The 22,488-nt window shown below is 44.6% G+C and overlaps 1 protein-coding gene and 1 pseudogene across 1 annotated transcript in view; both read left to right on the top strand.

Annotated features, from left to right (window-relative positions):
• The window catches only part of atp2b3b (ATPase plasma membrane Ca2+ transporting 3b), a 59,657-nt gene extending 45,768 nt beyond the window's left edge, over positions 1-13,889 (top strand). Inside the window, exon 24 of the mRNA XM_061809410.1 lies at positions 13,280-13,889. Within this exon, the coding sequence (XP_061665394.1) occupies positions 13,280-13,780 (501 nt within the window). The 3' untranslated portion in view covers positions 13,781-13,889. The remainder of the gene's footprint in view (positions 1-13,279) is intronic.
• LOC133497340 (5S ribosomal RNA) lies at positions 1,552-1,666 on the top strand (annotated as a pseudogene).
• Positions 13,890-22,488: the final 8,599 nt, after the last annotated feature.

Genomic DNA, 22,488 nt, shown 5'->3' with positions numbered 1-22,488 from the left:
ATGCTACGATTTGACTCCGGCCCAAAATACTTAATAAGTTGTAAACCTTCGAGTATAAAAGCCCTAAAATATACTGCTGTTGCCTAACTCTCCTTTTTTTTTTTTTTTTTTTAGCTTTGTTTCCCCCCCTCCCCTCCTTCTTCTGCTCTGTTGTGGGTTGATTCTTTCTGTAACACTACTTCCAGCTTCAACATCTCCCACTTGCCTCTCATCCTGAGCTCTCCAAAAAAAAAAAAAAAAAAAAAAAAGTTGTGGTTTCTCTCCCTGCCCCGTTTGTTTGTTAACTTTCTCTCTCTCTTTCTTTCTCTTTCTCCAATGTGGCGCTTGATTTTCTCTTTGCTGTATGTTTTTTTTTTTTCCTTCAAGATATTACAGGTTTTCTGTTTGCTCAAAGTAACCCGCAAAGACCCTGTGAAATGTATTGTTTGTCTATAGAGCTGTTCTACCGGATCTGAATACAGGCTGTTGTCTTAGTAAAATAAGATTTCTTTAGATGTTCTCATCCCTTTTACCTGGTCCTCCTTCTTTGGTCATCCCCCTTGCCCTTGATTTTGTCCATTTTTGTCATTGTGCCATCTCCTGTGCAGAGCAGCACCACTCATCTCATGTTTCCTCTTGATTTCTCTGTATGTCAGTTCGGCAACTGTGTGCGTGCGCGCGCGTGTGTGTGTGTGTGTGGTGTGTGTGTGTGTGTGTGTGTGTGTTGTGTGTGTGTGTGTGTGTGTGCATGCTCATGCTGACGTAGCCAGAGTGACACTGTATTCGCTTGTGTGTTTCTCAGTCCGTGTGTGAGAAGAGACGCGTGTATGGCGACGTGTGCGCCTGTGCAGTTGACGTGTGTTTGTGAGTCCTTGTGTATGCATGCTTGTGCGTGCTTGCGCTGTCTCCTCATCAGTCTTCTCAGTTGCTTCTCTTTTCCAACCTTGCTCCTTCCCTCATGCCATTTTACCTCCTGCCATCCCTCGCTGCCTCCTTCTTCATCTTGTGCGATCACCTCGAGTGATGTAGGGGCTATTAGAGCTCGTGCACGTGACGTCGCAGTTTGCCCGGCGCCGTAGTGCCGGTCAAACCTAGCTGCACTCCACTGCGGGAGCCGTTGAACCAGAGCAGATTTTTCAAATTGCCCGACACCTGTTTTGCTGTTGGTTGGGACAGATATTCAAAGAGATCATTCTATGGAATACAAGCTGAAAAGAGCAGAAAATATCGATGGATTTTGGCAATTAAACATGATGAATGCTGCCTAACCAAAATACGCGCACGCCTGTGTAGCGATCGCTTTATTACATCTTGGAATTATTCTTCTCAATCTCAAATTACCAAGAAGTAGTTATAATTCCAAGTTGGCCCATTTGAGAACAATGCGGTTAAAAAAAAAAAAAACTGTCGCAGAGGTTCACTGAGGTTTAGTGCCGCAATCGCTTCCGTCTACGTTCCGCGGAGACGACTCCGTCCTCTTTTTTTTTTTTTTCCCAATCATAGTTATTGAATGCGAGTTTGTGTCAAACCAGGGGTCATTTATTTAAATGTAGGTATTTGTATTGAATACTAGTTTATGCCCATGCTACCCTGAGAACGCCCGATCTCGTCAGATCTCGAAAGCTAAGCGGGGTCCTGGTTAGTATTTGGATGGGAGACCGCTTGGGAATACCAGGGGCTGTAAGCTTCTCTCCCCGGCTAAATGCAGAGGGGTTGCGTCAGGAAGGGCATCCGGCGTTAAACTGTGCCAAACAAGTATGCGTTCATCTAACATGACACGCTATGGCGACCCCTTACGGGACAAGCCAAAAGGAAAAGAAGATGAAGTATTGAATACTAGCTGAAAAGATCGATGGATTCCGGCAAAGGTTAACATGTCGCCGGACACGCTTCCGCGTTCACGGGCCTAAAACCCGTCGTCTTTTTTTTTTCAATTAAAGTTACTGAATGCGAGTTTGTGTAAAACCAGGAGTCATTTATTTAAATATTGGTATTTGTATTGAATACGAGTTGAAAAGATCGATGGATTCCGGCAAAGATTAACGTATTGCCGAACACGCTTCCACGTTCACGAGCTGACAACCTGTCGTCTTTTTTTTTCAATCATAGTCATAGTCTGAATGCGAGTTTGTGTAAAACCAGGAGTCATTTATTTAAATATTGGTATTTGTATTGAATACGAGCTGAAAAGATCGATGGATTCTGACAAAGGTTAACGTTTCGCCGAACACACTTCCGCGTTCACGAGCCGTCAACCCGTCACTATGTGGGATTTATTCGTGATTGAGAACAGATCCAGCAGCTAAGTATTTCTATGCGTCCAGACTTGTATATGCTTTCAACCTTTTCGTGTAAATCTCGACGGCTTACTCACCAGATACACGTGTAGATCCAGTTGTCCAATACAAGTGGAAGCGGGTTAACAGTCCACTTTCCTAACGGCGACAACGTCGACTTCGCCATTAAATACGGGTCCTCTATGCCGAGTTTATCTAATTTTCTAACGGTATCGGACAAGACTCTGGGCGTCGTGCTATAAGACATATTTTCGTGTCGTCTCCAACCGACTTAGCATTGAAAAGTGCTTTGCTAGACCGACACTTCCAGCCAGTGACGTGGTTTGATGACGTAGATGCACGAGCTCCATTGACAGAGAGGCTCACTCACGTCTGCGCTAATCCGTACTGCTTTCTTGAATCTGGTCATCCTATACAGGCAAAGAACTCCTTGTCGAGCTGAAAATTTTCCGTGGTTGCCTGGTAGAGGTAACATAAATGTGTGTGTGCAGTGAAAAAGGGAACCCCAGGCTGCTGGTTATGTTGCTTTTTCTAAAAACCTAATTAACTTCAGTAACCCTTGAAGAGCTTGTTGTGAACACGTGGGAGTAGCATGACAAAGGCGTGCAGTCCCTTATTTGGACAAATATGTTTTGAGGGCGCTGCTCGTGTAGTGGCAGATTCCTCGGAGTGTTGCAATCACGCCCATTTCAAATGTAAAGCTTTCCGTGCTCAGTGGGATTTGTGAGGCCTTGGCATTATTTCTCTATTCAGCTGTAGGATGACACCATCAAAAATATACTGAAGGCGTTTATTATGACTATCTGAATCCTTATTGTTTTATTTTTTGGTTTGTTTCTACCCAATTTGAAACACTTTCTTGGTGTCTTAAGTCTGACATTCTTTGATCAATATATGCAAGTGTGGTTATAGTTTTGACTTTTCCATTATAGTTTTTTTTTTATAGTTTTGACTTTTTTGGGGGTTTAATTTTTAATTTTTGTTCATTTGTAGTAGTGCAGGGAAGCAGATAGGCCAGAGAGACAGGACTGCAGGAATTACAAATAATGAATTTGCAAAAAGAGGCAACCGAGGCAGATGGAAATACAAAGTCACAAATAAACCTTTGAGTAAACCCAAAACAAGACATTACTAGTGAAATGGTGCCACGGTGGTTCAGCTGGAAAGCGTTGGCCTCACAGTTCTGAGGTCCCGGGTTCAATCCCGGACCCACATGTGCGGAGTTTGCATGTTCTCCATGTGGGTTTTCTTCGGGCACTCCGGTTTCCTCCCACATCCCAAATATGTGCAACATTTCCAACACTTTGTTTTAACTCTGTGAAAGAGACAAAGAGTGATGAAAATCTTTTGAATGTTTTCATGTTCTCCCCGTGCCTGCGTGGGTTTCCTCCGGGCACTCCGCTTTCCTCCCACATCCCAAAAACATGCAACATTAATTGGACACCCTAAATTGCCCCTAGGTGTGAATGTGAGTTTGGCTGTTTTTCTCCATGTGCCCTGTGATTGGCTGGCAACCAGTTTAGGGTTGTACCCCACCTCCTGCCCACTGACAACTGGAATAGGCTCCAGTACTCCCCGCGACCCTTGTGAGGACAAGCGGTTAAGAAGATGGATGGATGGATGGATGGACAAGTGAAATGACATATAGAAAAAACAAACGACATTCGACAATGACCAGACCAGCATTGAAAGAAACCAGGGAACTAAATACTGTACAAACACATTGACAAGATAACAAGGAACACGAGGAAAATATATGAGTGGCTGGGGGGAGCTGATTGATTGACACAAGGTCGAGGCTTGACGAGACTAGATGGGTGCAAAAACTAGATGAGCACGCACACAAAATGAACAACATAGGACCCAGGGAAAAAAAAAACTAAAAAACTGAACATAACCGAAACTTAAACACAGACCGTGACATTTTATTCATGTCAAAAGACAGCTCGAGTAGTTGTACAAACAGTTTGCACCGTGGGAAATATGGGAGAACACCCCAAGCAGCAAATCAAGATTAAAGTGATGCAATTGGAATCGTCAGTGGAAGTGGCAAACTAACCCCAGATATTGCAGCAAGGGGTTTCTTCCGTTCTGGTGTGGGCCGGCGCCAATTGGCATTTGGCACATTGCGCTTAAATGACCCACATACCAAAAAAAAAAAAAAAAAAAATCACAGTTAAAAGGAGTTTTGTTGGGCCTGTGATCATTCAGAAGCTCCAATTTATAAACTATGAGTGTTTTTTTTTTTACTTTACTTTACTTTACTTTACTTTACTGCAAGTGAGTGGCAACCAGTTCAGGGTGTACCCCACCTCCTGGCTGAAGATGGCTGGGATAGGCTCCAGCACTCCCGCAACCCTTGTGAGGATAAGTGGCTGAGAAAATGGATGGAAGATGGCTTCATAAATTAAAATGTGCAAATGTTGTAGTCTGCAAGTTGACTGGTCTCAGATCAACCTACACATTCATAAAAGACACAATCATGCGTGAGTGCTTTAAAATTGGTTATGGAGACATCTCTATAGAAAAAGATACGGAGTGTGTGTGTGTGTGTGTGTGTGTGTGTGTGTGTGTGTGTGTGTGTGTGTGAGTGTAGTGTTATCACTTCTGTGGCAGAAGTCAATGTGAGCGGGTACCCTGCTAAAATTACCCCAGTCGAAAATTTCTCATTGTTCTGGTGATACGAGCCGACAGTGAGGTGGAGAGCTGTGAAGTGGTCTACATATTGGCGGCTCGGCTCGGACGTATAAACTGCCAGTGGGCTGGTGGACCGGCGTTGGCTCCGTCCGATACTCCACAGCCTCGCTCTTTGCACCCCACATCGATCCGAGTGACGGAGACACTTAAGGGAAAGTTAGCTGTTTGTTAAGTTTGCTCTTTTGCGAGCTCAGGTGCTGAAGTTGTTTAAAAGGTCAGCAGGCGTTCGGAGTTGTTGCGTGTTAGTCCCCGCATGACACACACGCCGGAAAGTTAAATATGTATCGTAATAGCAGCTGCTAATGTTTTTCAATGAGTGTAGTCTATCTACAGCAAACATACAATATTTGATTTGATAGGGAAAGGGCTCGTTCCCGGCGCCTTCAGCGGTCACGCACAGTCCCGCAGCTCGAGAGAGAGCCTTATTTTACATGATTTCAAAGCGTTATCATGTATACATAGTCATTTTTATATTACTTCATTGAAACTGACGAGCTTTTTTTTTTGTTTATAAACTATTTTCTGTGGTGTGTCAAATATGCAAGACCTTGCTTTGGTCCCGCAGCACAGTGGACGCCGGTTAGGGTATCTACCTCACAGTTCTGAGGACCCGGGTTCAAATCTGGCCTCGTATGTGCGGCGTTTGCGTGTTCTCGTGGCGCTTGTGCGGGTTTTCACCGGGAGTCAGCCGGGATAGGCTCCAGGACGGAAAATGTGTAGGTGAATATTTTGGGGCCTCTGTAGTGCATTAATGATTCTCTATACCTCTGTGACAATTTTTTAATATTTAAGTGGATTTTTTTCTGAACAGAATCTGAGTCTCTTTTATTTTTACTTTTTTTTAATCAAAAGCATTTTCTTTATTGTTCTATATTTCAATGCCAATGTTCAATAATCTATAGCGTTAGCGGTCATTGTTCCTGAAAGGATGCACTTAATTACGATGCCCTTGTACCTTTATATCAGTGGCATAGAAAGAACAATGATATTATGGTTTATCAAAATGATTTTTTGGTGAAAATATACCATCCTTAAACAATATGCTATCATGACAGGCCGACTTGTACCAGCATTTCTGATATTTATATGCAGTATGATAGCAATCAGAGAGTTGCCGGTTCATATCCCCGCCAGAGCTCATGTCGTCGCCAGGGGCCAAAGCGGCTAGTGGGGGTGGGGGACTTTTTTTTTTTAACCTTTCAAAGGTGGTATTTAAAGATGCCACCGCAATATGTTGGCTTAATCGCATCGCATGTGTTAAATTCACCCATTTGCATACACTCCTTCCAGTACAGTATTTTTGCTTGTGGGGTTCGATGCAGTTGTTGAGCAAAAGCAATCCCAGGCGGACCAAGTTAGGTTTCACATCAAGACGTTCGCGCAATCAAGTTGGTGCCGATTTTGGAACTCGAAACTTTTACAGTAATAAAGCAGGCCCTTCAACTCCATCAAAGAGATGCTCAAGCCCTCCTTGGCCAGACTGCAAATGAATCGTGCTCGCGCAAAGCTACGAGTGGCTGATTTAAGCATTTTGGTAACACTGGGGAAGCAGAACAGCTCGCTGATAGTCACATTTACAGAAATAGGCAGATAAAAGATTCAATTAGTTGCTTAATTTCCCACTTGAATGGGTAGGCAGGCACGTTAGAGGCCCAACTTTTTGGATAAATACTTTTTTTTTTCAAACAATTTATCCTCTTTAAGGTAGCATTGTGATCATCGTGCGTGATTCATCAAGAAACAAACACTTGATGAAAATCATGTTACCTGAAGGAATGGACCTTTCCGACTGGCAATCTTAAGCTCCGCCCCCTTAGCAGTTGCCATGTCCCACAAGCTTCCAAAATGGCGACTGAACGGAACAGGTTTGACGTCGACTCTCTAACGCGTATTCCAGATAATATTGGGGCATGTTTTTTGCCAAATGTGTCAGACTTGTCCGAGAGAGTTCTACAGAGAGGTCTCAACTAATTCATCCAAGGATATGTACACGGAATTATGATTTTGGACGGAGCAGGACGCAATGCCAGAGTTACAGCGAAACATTGGCGATCGATGCAAAAAAAATTTGACACCTCACAAACTTCATATTGAAATCCAACAGGATAAAATAGTGGAATCGTACTGCCCGTGTAAAGCAGGGTGAGTACTTTTTACTTTGGAAAGATAACGAGTAATATGATTGTAGTCTTTAGAAAGGAGTTACGTTGGATTTTCTACAAGTGCACTTAAACAATGGTGATTAAGTCAGTATCATAGTCACCGGATGAAAAAGTGTGACTTGGCTCGTAATCGAACACAGTGCTCTGTCTTAAAAGTATGATGTGATACAAATAGGGAAATCTTGCATGACATGGCGCATTTACGTATCCCTAACCCGACTTTTCGGCATAAAACATGACACTTCGTTCAGCAGGTCAGTGATACACTAACAAAGTGAAAGTTGTTCTTCTGCAACGTATAAAGCACTGATAATAATTCAATCAAACTCAGAGAAAATACTTCTCCCTTACTTACCTTCGAACATACAGCCTTGTGTTTGTTGATATTGTCCACATTTAGTTGTACGTGCGCTCTTCCGCGAACCTTAATCCATCGTAGACACTTGGTCAACTGTGTTTTAGGCTTTGGAAAATGAATCAACCGGGCAGGCCCCTTGTAACCTAGCCGGATAGCTTTCATCAGAATTGCACGTTCACCAAGCGCATCTGAGGACCATTTTCTACGTAACATTAACTTTTCCAAGCGCACGCTACCGACAACCAGTATTGCTTGTGGGACAACATGGCAGCAGGGGCGTGTCAAAACAATGCGGCTATCCGATTGGCTATTCTTGTACGTGTGATTGACAGGTCGGAAAGGTCCATTGCTCTGCCTTTGAGTCCTCCTGGTGCTAAAATGACTTCTCTGCCCTCGTGTTCTCGGCCAGGGAATCCCAGCAATATTTTTGATTTGAGATGTCGTAGGATGCGTGTCTTTTGTGCTTCCGTCCACCTAAGCTGTGCTGGACTTCAGCGATCCCCGTGGATCCAGTTTGTTTTCATTTCATATTGACCGAGTTTCATCTACACACTTTACAACAGAGTTAAGAAAAAGATTCCTGTGAGAGTCTGCTCTCCATTCTCCCCTCTGTTCCTTCCTTGTTTTTCTCGTGTTCTCGCATATTTTTTGCATAAAGGAGATGTGAGCTTAGAGATGTGAGCCTCCACCTTCTGTGCCAGAGACCAAAAAAAAAAAAAAAAAAAAGTGATTGGAGCGAGGGCTGGTGAGGTGCTGCTAAAAAAAAAAAAAAAAAAAAAGTATGCATATCAAAAGGACGGTACCGCTCAGTTTGCTCACATAGCGTGGGATTTGAGAACTATTTACCAGTCATCTACCTCACAGCTTCTCTCTGTATTTATGTTGCAGTTTCTTCCCATCAACAATTGTTTTTTCACCCGCCCCCCCATCCCCACACACACAGCAGCCTCAAACTTCCGGCGCCTCTATCCATGTACTTTTAATCATCCTTGTTTTTCCATCAAGCTACGCTGCAGGGAGGGTTGAAGGAAAGGCGGGACGGAAAGGGATGGATGGAAGGATGGAGGAGGGAGGGAGGGAGGGAAGCTGAGAAAAAAGCAGAAACCCAACAGCGCCCCGACCGCTGGGTCTCTGTGGTCACAGTGTGGGCGATGTATACTCGAAAGTTTACTCTACCTACGGGGATACAAATGAAAACAAACCAAAAGCCGAAAAAGAGAGAAAGTAACTTTCTGAAACCTTCTCAAGTCTGCATGAAGTGTTTTTCTATTGTCTGACAGGCTCTTTGGAAAAACAGATAAGCACTGAACCTACCGCTTGACCGTCTGTCTGTCTGTCTGTCTGTCTGTCTGTCTACCTACCTGTCCGTCTGTCAGTTTATCTGTGTAGAGATTTCTCGGAGTTTGGCCAACAGCAACATTTCCCCCATTGACTGCCTTGAATACCAACATTAAAAAAAAAAAAAAAATGCAGTCGCCGTGGCAGTTGATAGAAAGCTTTTGGCCAAACTGCCTCTACATAAGTCTCTGTCTGCCCATGCCTGTCTATATTCTTGCATTCAATTCTCTCCTCTTTTTTTTTTCTTTCTTTGAGCTCATTCTGCTTTTCCTCTGTTTGGGCTTGAGGGAAGGGTGCATGGAACGGCCGCCATGGCACCGGAATGCCTCGCTGCACGCCTTCAGCATACGCGGCACATCGGGCCACCCAGTATATACTCACGGAGCCCATTCTGATGTTTGTTTGTGTGACAGCGAGCGAGCGAACGAGCGACTGTGTGTGACAATGATCTGATTCAGCATGACCTGGCTGCCCGTGGACGCGTGACACGGCTGACTTTGAACCGCTCACCTCTTGCTTTAAACAATCTCAACCAATCACATGCTCTTCTAACCTTCTGTGATGTCTGCTTTTCTTTTTTTTTTTTGCAACTGTTGAATTATTATTATTTTTTTATGTCCCACAGCAACCTTTCTCATCAGCATCATCCTGATTCCACTCTGCTCGCTACACGTTTCTCACTTCTGCATGACTGCAGGACATTTTGCAAACGCGTGTGCGTGCGTGTGAATGTGCACAGTGATGCTCACAAACTGACTCAGCGCTCACATTGCGCAACTTTCCAATTGCATGCTGATGCCGAAGCTCCGAGCTCACTACAGAAAGATGTGACAATTCTCCATTCTGTTCCAGTGGCTGCTGCATGTGTGTGTCCACGTGTGTCGGTGTGTGTTTTGCGCGCGCGTGGCTGCGTGAGCGTGGTGACTTGCTGATTTCTAACGTAATTCTGCATTCAACTAACTCACTACTACTGCTTTTCTCCGTGTGTGCCTGGCATTCAGCCTCACCCGTGTTCTTGCATGCTTTCCAGTGTGCTGCAGTGAGAGTGTATTTTATTTTACATTCACACACACGCAAACACACACACACACAGGTGTGTACAGTGCGGGGTGTTTTCTGCTTCTGTGGTCTATGTGGATGCTGTAAGGTCTGTCTGGTGTGTAAGAACTGACATAAGTGTTTGTCAACGGCAAACTCATTTCAAAACACCTTTTTTTAAACATCTCTTGGCAGCACACAAGATCAGGTGGACTTGCCTTTGTACTTGAAGTGAATTCCTTTTTAATGTAAAATAGACGGTTTTACCGCAAATACCTGCAAATGCATGAATGTGCATAAAATTCAGTGGATAGGCGACTATGAATGCAATATGTCCCAGGCTGGGATGCAATAATCCGTACGTGTCAAATCAACTGGACTTATTTTATTTTCACAACGTCTGTTTGGGCTTTTGAACAAATGACTGGTAGAGTGCCTCCAAATGTAATTCCAAGGTTGGAGTGTATATATATATATATATATATATATATATATATATATATATATATTTGGTGTTCCAACTCACCCAATTTACCAGATGCGCGGCGGAGATTCAAGCAACATGCCGAACTCACGTTCACGGGACCGCTGAAGAACAGAGCTTAAGAGGAAGTTTCCTCCTGCCGCGGATTGGCGAAAAAGGACAGGATGTCAGAAATACGTGGACACTGACTGCAGGCGAAGATAAGTTATGACGAAAAATCCTCTGATTACTCCGTATTTGCTAAATATAAGTTTCACGAGATGGCGCAAGGTAACTGTGAGTCATGTGAGCACATTGTGACAGAACTCAAGCTGTTACTTAAAGACTGTAACTACACAAACAGTGATGAGTTGGTCAGAGACCGCATACTTTTCGCTACCAACTCACCGAGTGTGCACGAAAAGTTATTCAGCCAGGGGCCGGCGCTCACGCTCGAAAAAAGCGATCGGCATAGCTCGCTCCCAAGAGTTAGCAAAAGTGCAGCTAAAGGCTTGCGACAGCCACGAGGTTCACGTTAGCCAACGCAAACCAGGAAAGCAAAGTTTCACTGCGGGTGCGAGGAGGCATATCGACACCCCAAAGACCTCCATAAAGATATGTAAAAAGTGTGGAGGATACCGCAGTAAATTAGCTGAATGGCCAGCAAAAGGTAAATAATGGCTGGAGTGTCGGACCCCTTTTTCTGTCTGTTCTTACAACCGTAAGCCACACAATGAAATACCATGATGAAAAGGCCGTAACACGCTTATAAGCAAGCCAATATTCATAAAAGATCACTAAAACACGCGGGTTGTATTGTAGTTTTGCCGTCCAATATGGCGTCGTAAACAAAAGTCGTGTGACTCATGACGTCACTTGAAAAGTATCTATCAGCTGGTGGTCGGTCCAGGGTGTACCCCGCCTCCTCCCAAAATCCCCTGCGACCCTTATTGGGAAAAGTACAAGGGATCGGTAGATAGATGAAACGATGGATTGATGATTGGTTGTTTTATTGATTAATTCAGTTGTCGCAATGTCCCATAAGTCCTGACCTCTGTGGGTGGCGTAAGTTTGTTTCGGATTTGGAAGACCGGGTACTCGTGTTTCCTCCCAAATCCCCATAGCATGCGTGAACAGTTGTTTATGGGTGCTGACCATTTCGTGGTGCACTCCGGCTCTCGCCCTGAGTCAGCTCAGAGAGGCGGCAGTACGCCTGCAAGCCTCGTGGGGATACGTGGAGAATTCATGGATGATCTCATCCCGGTAGTGTCACCTGGGAGTTAAATTTGGAGACTCTCTACCAGACAGAACTGAGCAGAACTTTGATGATGAAATGTTAACCACACAAGAAGTCCAGATGCCTTTAATTTAACCTCCGTGGATGCTCATAACCTGGGTATTCAAACGCAGCAGCCATCATTTCACGACAGCTTCCTGTTTGCGATAGTTCCCGTTTTTGCTCTGAGTGGGATACATCCAAAGCCTCACTCAAAGAAATTCAACTTCCTCTCGACATCGCCGAAGCTGTCCTAAAGTCAAACTGTCACAAATCTACAACTAACTGAAAAGTACTTGTTGATGGACACGGAATATATTTGGTACAACTGGTAAGTAGCCCCCCCCCCCAAAAAAGAACTGGAACCCTGAGGCTGAATTCTGTATTATGGCTGTAAAATGAAAACATTTGGTTTTGACATCAAACAATAATAATGAGACATGATATTGAGATGGCAGTGTTTACTTTCAGGTATTAACATTTGCATCATATTGAAAGTTGCACCGGTGATTTAAATTAAATTTAAACCAATTTTCATGTGAGCTCAAGTATTGGAACATGAGACTGACGTGATTTGTTAGCCAGGTGTGTTGTAATACATATATTATACAATGAATAAAAAACACTCAGTCTGTATGCTGGGTTTTAGTTTGGAGTGCTGCCTTTGAAGGCACTTATGCTAGTCGACAAAAAAAAACCCAAAAAAAACCAAAACAGTGAAGGTAGTGGAGTGTTGTGACTTGGTCTCGTGTGGATTCTTGACGGAGTCACTTGCTGATCTTCAGCGATGGTTTAACACATGATGGCAACAGAAAAACAACCTTAAAAGTAGCCAACTGTAACATTGTGTGTGTCAATTTCACAAAAGACGCAATCAAAGTGATTCGGAGAGCAATGTTACGAACCTCCGGTACGGGGGTGGACCCAAATGCAGGACTCCGAGACGAGGGCATGGTCCCAATGTGAAACAGCTCTGAGCGGTGACGAGTGCCACGCCCCTCTTGGCAGTGGCCAAGTCTTGCTCATGACAAGCAAGACAATTACAGTACATGGAATATACGTTTTTCCTGCTGAAGCAGAGCGTGAATAGAGTAAGTGCCCAAGACAAATAATTACTTCAAGAGGAGGCAGTGAAAGCTAGGAACGACATGACAAAAGAAAAAAAACACAGATTAATGCAATTATTACTAGCAAAAGATTTGCAGCTGAATATGAGGTTCTATTTCTTTCAACCTTACTGACGTTTGCTAATGTATATACATGGGGTTCTGTTCCAAAGGAAAAAAAAAAATTCTTTTTCAGATCCAGAAGTAAATACGTGGAAATAAAAGTTCAACTCTCTTTCCTGATATTCCTATTTTGATGTCAAACTTCAATGTTTTCAGTCTCACTGTTCCAGGACTTTTAAGGAGTGTCGTTTGACCAACGGTCTGAAAATAAGAATATCGTCAATTATGTTCAACTTACTGTGTTGTTATTCAAGGACAGCCACCTGGCCCTGAGTGCCGGTCCGTTTGTGTCTGTATGTCTGTCTGTCCTTCTGGAGGAGACCAGTCTGTCTTTGGGTTAGGGTTTCCCCTGACTCTTTTTTTCAATTGAGTGTCTGACCTGTTCTTCTTGTTTTTTGTTTTTTTGGGGTGGTTTCTCCCAAACTTTCCGTCTCTCTGGCAGATGCGAGTGGTGAAAGCATTCCGTAGTTCGTTGTACGAGGGCCGGGAGAAACCAGAGTCCCGCAACTCCATCCACAACTTCATGGCCCACCCGGAGTTCCTCATCAATGACCTCATCCACAACATCCCGCTGATTGATGACACTGATGTGGACGACGAATCAGAACTCAGCCGATATCAGCACGTGCACCCGGCCCTTCGCAAGCCGCCGCCCCCTCCCACTCAGCCCCAGCCTTCGGCCCGCACCCGTCCTACCCGTCCGTACCGCCAGTTTAGCCTCCCAGTGACCCAGTGCAACCGAAATAATAACAACAGCAGCAGCAGCGGCACTTCATCAATTGGCCACTCCGACAAACACAAGCGCGACACCGAAACCCCGAGCAAACAAAGCCCCCTTCGTCACCACCACCAACACTGCAGCGATCGTCACAGCAGGGACCGGCTGGGGAAAGCCCCGACCCCTCACCTGGCCCACCTCTACTGTGTGGAGACCACCTTATAACTGAGTGGCTCGGGGAGAAGCGGAACTGAGTCCTGGGGTGGGGAGGGAAAAAATGGGAGCAGAGGAGCGAGCTCGAGGACGCACATGTGACATTTCCGTCCCCGTCTCTCTTGCGACGCTACACAGGAGGGGGAAGGACAAGGGTTGCCGACTCCACATGAACATTGTCACTATCGAGCCCTTTGCCCCCCCCCCTCCTGCACCCCCCCCCCCCCAAACTATCACTCCCTCCCTTTCATCCACTAGCCACCCGCCCCGCCTTGACCTCACTCACTTTGTCAGCGGTCCTTCAACTGCTTGATTTGGAGACGGCGGGCGTCCCCCTGCCGTAAATCCATCTGTGAAAGGGTCGTCAGACCTGGGTCACGTGACAACGGGCCGAATCCCTTCATCCTGCCGGTGGTAATCGAATACGGTTGCCATGACCTCACGACACCGCAACCACCGTACACACAACAGTGATCTGGCTCCTCATTGCAAACGTTTAACGATTCACGTCGCTTGTACAATAATTGTTGAAGCTTTAACTTCCTCCTGTGTTCTATCGCGATTCATTCGTTTCTGAACATGATGGTGCTCATTGTTTTTCCACATTGTTTCACTCTTTGTTCCCCGCAGCATGACGCTATTTTTAATTTGACTTCCTTTCCCGCCTCCCTCTCGGTCTCGATGCGCATGTTGTCTTGTCTCTTCTGAAAAGGAAAAACAAAAACAAAAAAAAAAACATTTCAAACAGGTACCCTTCATTTAAGCCTCATAGTAAAGGAAGGAGTCATATTGATATTTATATATATATATATATATACAGTACATATGTATATATTATATTATTTTTTTTAATCAGAATCGGGAAGCGACAATACAGAACTTGTCATCAGTCGCCGATCCTTGAATGCTGCCCCGCGTCCACGTTCGTTGTCCGTGTGGGATGTACACATCTATACGTACAGTATAGTATGGCTTGTGTCTCCATACTTGATCCTGTCTAAGGCTCTTCATTTCCTCTCCTTCCTCATCTCGCTGTTGTTCTTCCCCCGCGCTTTGCTTTGGCTCACGTCCCCTAATCTCCTTTTTTTTTTTTTTTTTTTTTTTTTGGAATGCTTGTGAAGCATTATCCCTTTAAATGGCGTCAGGTCACAATGCACAGACTACGACCCTTTAAGACTGACACTCACCTGGAACCCGCCCCTGCTCACGTCGTAGGGGTCAACGCCGTCGCACACCACCGAACGAGAGTTAACGATTATTCAAACGTAAACCTCGAAATAGTCACTGTTGGTTTGACCCTGAGCCCTTACACACTTTATGTTATTTGTCGCATAATTGGTTGGATCACTTCAATTTGCCATCTTTGGGCAGCGGTTATGTGAGCAGCTGATGGTTGAATTATTCTCATATGCTTTGCTTTTGCTTGCTTTAAAACTGGACGCAGACTACATCAAAGCTAACCAGCTTGCTTATTTACAAAAGATAATCGTAAAACGGAGGGGTACTGAAAGGATTTCATGAAAAAAAAGTTTCTTTCGGCTTGTCCCGTTAGAGGTCGCCACAGCGAATTGCTCATATTTGTCTGGCACAGTTTTTACGCCGGATGCCGTTCCTGACGCAACCCATCTCGGGAGCGGAGGCCCCAGTGCGATACGAACTCACGACCGCTGGTTTACCCAACCAACGCTCGAACCACTGAGCTATGGGGCATTTTTTTCCCAACAACTTATTATTTGTTTTTTTTTTTTTTATAATACAATCAGAAGTGTTACAATTGTCCCCACACCACAACGTCTCCACCTCAAACATTTTTGAACTTTTTTTAAATCTGATTATTTTTATTTTTTATCTATTCTATTTTTAGCTGATTATTGGAGTAAATTGCAATACTTTATTATTACAAAATGTCATTTTGAAATTGTTAGGTTTCATTCTATTTCTTTTCAAACAGTTTGTCATTATCTTTAATCTTCTGTCTTGGGAAATCCTGCATTTTTACTGCCTCATAGTGAGGCGCATGAGGTCCTTTGTGGACTCCGGCTGAAGTTACCAAATGTGGCCGCTTGCCCGATAAACGGAAGGAAGTGAACGGACCCACACTGTCCATTTTTTATGCTACTATACAAATAGACAACAGCGCTGCTTCTTCTTTTTTTTTTTTTGCAGAAATCCGAACTTTATAATGTGCCATACAGTTGAAACGCACACATTATGAAACAAGTGAAGTTATTTCGTACGTCCTTGTGGCTCTGGGGTCAATTGCAACACTTCCTGTTTTGGGCATGTCGACCACTTCCAAATAGTTTTTGTAAGTCGTGAATAAATTACTGTTGGGTGCTCCTGGTTTGCCATGCTAAGCTGCTTTATGCGATCGTGGCAACACAGCCACACAAAATGTTCGACAACACACAAGATGGTAAGACCACGTGAGCCGGGGACGTGACATTCCACCACGATCATCGCCGTGACCTTCTGTGGAACATTAAGCACATTCCAAACAAGAGTGTCCTGCAGTACCCCACGTCGCACCACACGCGGGTCAACTGCTGACTTCATGTTGCCTCGGAGCGCAACGCGATGCAAATCACCTCCCACCCTCCGATCGCCATCGCCACCTCCTTGTCCTCCTGCCTCCCCACACGTTTCTCCTGTCGACTTCCCGACCGGACACCCCACCACCAGGGGGGAAAAAAAAAAAAAAAAAAAGGCAAGGGCGGATAATATGCAACTGACTGACGTGTCGTTACGTGTAACCCAGATTAGGACTGCAGTGTAACAGGGATGCTAACACATGCAAAAACAGAGCAGGAATAATCGTTGTCCTGCTAGTTCTGTTTCAGGATGGGCCCAAGGCCCTCTGGAGAAACCCGTAACTGTACAGAACTCTTGTCTTCTTGAATGCTCATCATCATCACGGCTGCCCGCCACAGCTGGGTGGCGGCGTTGTGTTACTCTGTCTGTTTTGAAGCATGCATTTTGGTATCATTAATGTCACTCTTTATGTGTAGGTAAATCATTTAGATTACTGTCACAATTGTGTGCTATGAACTCTCCACGTTTGCTCTCTCTCTCTCTCTCTCTCTCTCTCTCTCTCTCTCATCACACACACACAAACGCACCCACGCGCACACAAACACACTTGTTCCAGTCTAACTTTTGTCTATTTCAGCGCCTCGTAGCACAGCTCTGTCAGTGCTTTTTACAGTAAACAAAAAGACACGCGCAACCAAACACACACGGAGCAAATCTACAGTGTTGTAAATTAGATGGACCAGTTCCAGCCATTTCTGTCCATCTGTCCATCCACGTTACATTATGATGTTGTGCGATAGATTAATCAGAAGGCAAAAGCAGAATGAAAGAATATATTTATCCCAAATTAGAAATTGTACAACTGTATCAAAACTGTACAGCTCGCCCCCCTGATGTGCACACACGCAACTTTAATTTACAGGTACTGTGTTCCTGTTAACTCTATTTTATGCTTTTTTTTTTTCCTCCCCTTTTAGTCCTGTTGCTTTTTTGTAAGGAGAGGGAAAACTAAAAAGAAGCACTTGTACATTACTACGATGACTGATTTTCTCCACCGGTGCTCCAACTGATGGGAATCTTACATTGCACATTCTCCCGAGCATATTCTGAGGGCTGCGTTTTCTGTCGCGTGAGCAGCCCCCCTGAAGCGTGCAGAGGTGCCGAGATGCTTTCAAGTCTCAGCGGAGACTTTGTAAATAAGCAGCAGAGAAATGGACCTCGTTATGATCTGAAGGACTGGACAAAATCGGGCTGTGAAACTGGAGGGTGGCAAAGAGCTAGAGACTGCAGAAGTGCGATGCATCGTGCGTGTGCATTGTTTAGGCTGCTCTTTTAGATCTGCCGCGAGTATTTACAGCCCATCAGGGGGAAATTTGGGCATACACACTGCTCGTTATACATACTGTTGTAAATTTGGGGCGTGGACCGGTCCCCTTCTTGCACAATGCAGAACTGTTCTACAGACAGAAAATGCAGCCTGAATTGTGCTGAAATAAAAAAAAAAAAAAAAAAAAAAAAAAAAATACCCCAAACAAACAAAGAATATTAAATATATTAAAGAATTACCTGCCTGTTATTTAAGCTAATAAATATCTATCTATATATATATAAATATATATATATACATATGAGGAAAAACACACCTGTATACTGTAGACAAACTGTATGAAAATCTAAGATAATTTATCGGGAATTAAGTCCAACACCTTTTGTCTGTATGAAAGAAAAAAACAACGACAAAGTATTCTACAATAATAACTTTGACAAGTCTGTGTGATTTTGTGTTGTTTGTTCATGCTGATTCTGAGGAAAAACTGTACGGCACTCCCCACATTCAGGGACTGGGGAGGTTGAAGGTGGATTACTCTTCCAATCCATTTTTTAATGACTTCTATGCCTTCTTATCACTATTAGATTGTACATTTATGTTGTAAATGGAGAATTTCTGCATAATTCTTCCTGGGAACGAGATAAGGGCATGGAGTTGCTAAAATGCAATCCAACGACAAATACTGGAATGGTTTTCCTGAAGAGTCAAATTAATGCTTTAAACATTTACCATAAAAGACCAACAATATCTTTACCTTTCTTGAATATTTTAATGAAAGTAAAGAAATTGCACGGGTTGTCCACCTGTGCGACGGCCAATGGGGTAGGGAGCTGAATAGTACGAGGTTGAGAAGTTAAGAACACAGTTTGTGCTCTGGTACCAATCTTAGGTTTTTTTTTGTGTGCGTGTGTGTGTGTGTGTGTGTGTATGTCCTGTTCGGCTGTTAGATCAAGGAGACTCTGGAGACTTATGGGGACTCTGCATCCCCTTTACGCCGGAGATTTTGAGCTTCCTCTGTGATTTCTTTATATTTCAATTGGAGTTTTACTGAGGATCAGAGACGCTCAGTCGAACAGACGAGAATTGCTAAAGAGCTGAGAGAGAAAAAGAAAGACAGAGCTAATTGTAAACAGATTGAGAAAAATAAGTCATTCCATATTTACAACAAAGAAACATTAAATATGGATACCGCATGAGAGAGTAACGCAACAGCCTGTGAAGGAAAATTAAGACACGGGCAGGAGAAGAGGCATGCAAGACAAGGATTGTGAACCCGATTATAAAACTGGAATGTGGTGGGAATGACTAAGGGAATTATAGAAGTCTACAGAACAACAATATAAGTGTGTGTGTGTGGGGGGGTACATAAACACTTATTGTATATATTAGTTATTTGTTGCAATAAGGGAGTAGTCCCACATCCAGTGAAAGAAACCCAGTGGTATGTGCCTACGGACACGCGCAAGTGAATTCACAAAATTGTGCATGCAAAAAGATTGACACAAATGTCCTGTAATTGCTGTGTTCGCAACGCAGAGACGAAGGACCTCACCCGATCGATCGAGGACAGAACTGAGACCAGGAGTCCACCCGAGAGCGACCCTGATGACGGGACCAGACCCCTCCGAGGCGCCCCGCCAACTGTCCACCGTGTCTTGGCCCCGGGAACCCCATGCCGCCCCCCATCGCTGAGCTACCCCCTTCCACCACCGCCCCACACGCCCCACCCTCACCTAATCCCCACCCCCAGGAGAACAGGAAGCCCATCACAACCCGCAGGGCCCACAACGTGGCCACTCACAGCCCGGCCTGAGGATAGCAGAATGTCCCTTATTTGTTGGGAAAGGGGGTGGCTAGGGCTGCCCGACAGGAAACGATGAGGATGGGAAAACAGGGGGCAGCCATCTGGAGCTCAGATGCAACTAAAATCGTGTTATTTGTTCAAAACGTGAGGACGTTCGCATGGTTACAAAAACCCCATTGAAATCCTTGAGAAGCACCTCTTGCCTCCGGTGGAATTTGGTGGACAGTCCATCACGTGGGACTGCGTGGCTAGCAAAGGTACTGGAAACCTTGTTAAAGTGGATGGCAACATGAATTCCTGGACGTCTCATCAGATTCTTGAGAAGAATGTTCAAACGTCGGTCATGGCGTTTGGATTACTATGATCGAAAATTGCCATCCCAGTCCCCAGACCTTAACATCATTGATAATGTTTGGATTGATTTGAATCGGGCTGTCTAGACACAGAAGCCAAGAAACCTGACTTAGCTGGAGTCCTTTAGTACGAAGCAATGGTTTAAAATACCACTTGCCAGACTTTAGGGACTTATCTGTGGCTTTAGGCGGCATCTGCGGGCTTATTCGGAGCAAAGGGAGGCTCTACTATAGATTTGTTTACAGTGCCCAAATGAATGCACAGGTGTGTTTTTTGCTTAAATACACAAAAACGTTTCTGTTGGAACAATTCAAATGATTTCACAAGTGAGATATTTAGGCACAGTCAAATGACAATGTCGCTTCAAAAGCTTAGCAAGGGAAAAACGGATGCAGTGATTTTCCCGGCAGTCGCCCAAACATTTGCATACCATTACTAGGAGGAAGTGCTGCCAGGAACTCCTTCATTTTTCTCAGGGACTTCTGTGCTCATATGGGCAACGGCAACGAGACCTCATAGGACTCTAATGGGAGGACCGCAGGCAGGTGATGGGTACTGGCACGGAAAGTGGAAGAGAGTTTTTGGTGGTCACTGGGAGAACTTCGGAGAGGCCCTGGAGAATTTCCGCATGACTTCAAAGAAATTCCAGTCTGCCGCCTGGTGTCTCAGTCGGGGAGGGGGGGGGGAGCAGGGCACCGTCGACATTTTGTATAGTAGTGGTGGGGTGCTGCTGCCCTCGACACGGAATGTTGTGAGTCCAAGGCTGAGGAGAGAATACTTCAAAGACCTCGCACGCCCCTTGGAGGAAGATTGGTCAGGCCACTCTGAGGTAGGCGCGCATATCTCTGGGGCTGAGGTTGCCAAGGTGGTTAAAAAGCTTCTGAGAACCAGGGAGGGCCCCTGGGGCAATTAACATCCGCCCAGTGTTTCTAAGTTCTAGTTTCTTAATTATTACCTCTGCAACATTGCTCAGACACTCAGACAGCACCTCTGGATTGGCAAACTGTTATGGTGGCCCCCCGTTTTGCGAAGGAGACCAGAAGGTGTGTTCTAACTACAGGGGGCTCACACCCCTCATCCACGCTAGCAATGTCGATTTGGGGGGTTCTTGTGAGGATGGTTAATTGGGAATCAGAGTCTTCCATTCATTCCATTGTTTTTATCCAGGTTGTGTAATAGTGGACCAGCTCAAACATTTAAATTCCTCCTCACAAGGGTCATGGGAGTGCAGGAAATTATCCCAGCTGTCAACAGGCAAGAGGCAGGGTACACCCTGAACTGGTCGCCAGTCAATCGCAGGGCACATGGAAACAGACAACAGTCACACCTAGAGGCAATTTAGTGTCCAATCAATGTTGCGTGTTTTTGGGATCTGGGAGGAAACCGGAGTGCTCGGAGAAAACCCACACAGGCGCGGGGAGAACATGCAAACTCCACACAGGCAGGGCCGGGATTGAACCTGGGTCCTCAGAACAGAAAGGCCAACGCTCTACAGCTGCTCCACCCTGCTGCCTTAAATTCATATTTTAATATGTATTTATCAATACCGCCACAGTGGTTAGCACATATGCCTCACTTGTGTGCGGTTTCATGCACTCTCCGTCCCTGTGTGGGTTTTCTCTAGGTACTCGAGATTCTTCCCACATCCCAAAAACATGCACAGCATCTTAACTGAAGATTCTAAATTACCCATAGGTGTGAATGATTGTTTATACTGTATATTCCCTGCGCTTGGCTGGGTACCAGTTCGAGGTGTACCCTGCTTCCTGCCCAATGACAGCTGGGATTGGATCCAGCACTCCTGCGACCCCCGTGAGGATAAGCGGCTCAAAAAATGGATTGATGGATATACTCAGACAAAGTTCTCAGTTTGAGCAACCTTCAGAAACTCTCGAGGAACATCAGCACATATCCCATTTTCTTCTTCGGTTGTGATCTGGTACAACAGAATGTTTGTGTCGCGTTGTGTGTGTTTCGATTCCCGGACCACACCATACGACAGCCATAACTGTTGAATTTACAATTTGAATACTGTCCATACCATTTTTGCTTTTACGGTTTCTTCAGTCTTCATCAGATGTGGGTGGTTCTTTGGCTACATTCTGGTCAGTAACTGTTCCCCCCCCAGCAGGACTTGGGAGAAGTCAGCATTCCGAACATACATGAAGAATTTTGGTGGTTCAATATACATATTATGTTGGCCCCAACCTTTTGGACCCTGAAGTCAGGATGAAACCAATCTAGCACACAGAAAATTCTCTGGTTTAGGACATACGAGGTCGGCAAAGGGCAGAAGCGGCACAAAAACACTCCCAATTGTTGGTGTGTACAAAACCTTTTTTTTTTTTCAAACGGAATATTACATAACACCCAAATTAGCAACTCAAATTTCAAGTGGGAAGTCTTTTATTTCGTGATAATTTATTTTTGTATCTACGGCTAATCAACATTATCAGGGCACAAAAGATGTCTTGTGGTTGTGGCCGTGAACGAGCTCAGCTCAACTTGAGTACAATTTGCCTTAAGACTTGAGTAAACTAATTCAAATAAAATGTTCTGGAATCAAATGATCAGTTCATTAATTGCAGGAGAGAACAGCTTTCACTTTTGTTAGTGTATCACTGACCTGCTGAAGTGCGTCATGTTTTATGCCAAGGAGTCGGATTAGGGATATGTAAAGGTGCAAAGTTATGCAAGAGA

Source organism: Syngnathoides biaculeatus, chromosome 2 (genome assembly GCF_019802595.1).
Source record: "Syngnathoides biaculeatus isolate LvHL_M chromosome 2, ASM1980259v1, whole genome shotgun sequence".
NCBI lineage: Eukaryota > Metazoa > Chordata > Actinopteri > Syngnathiformes > Syngnathidae > Syngnathoides > Syngnathoides biaculeatus.
This window is presented reverse-complemented; position numbering and strand designations above follow the sequence as displayed.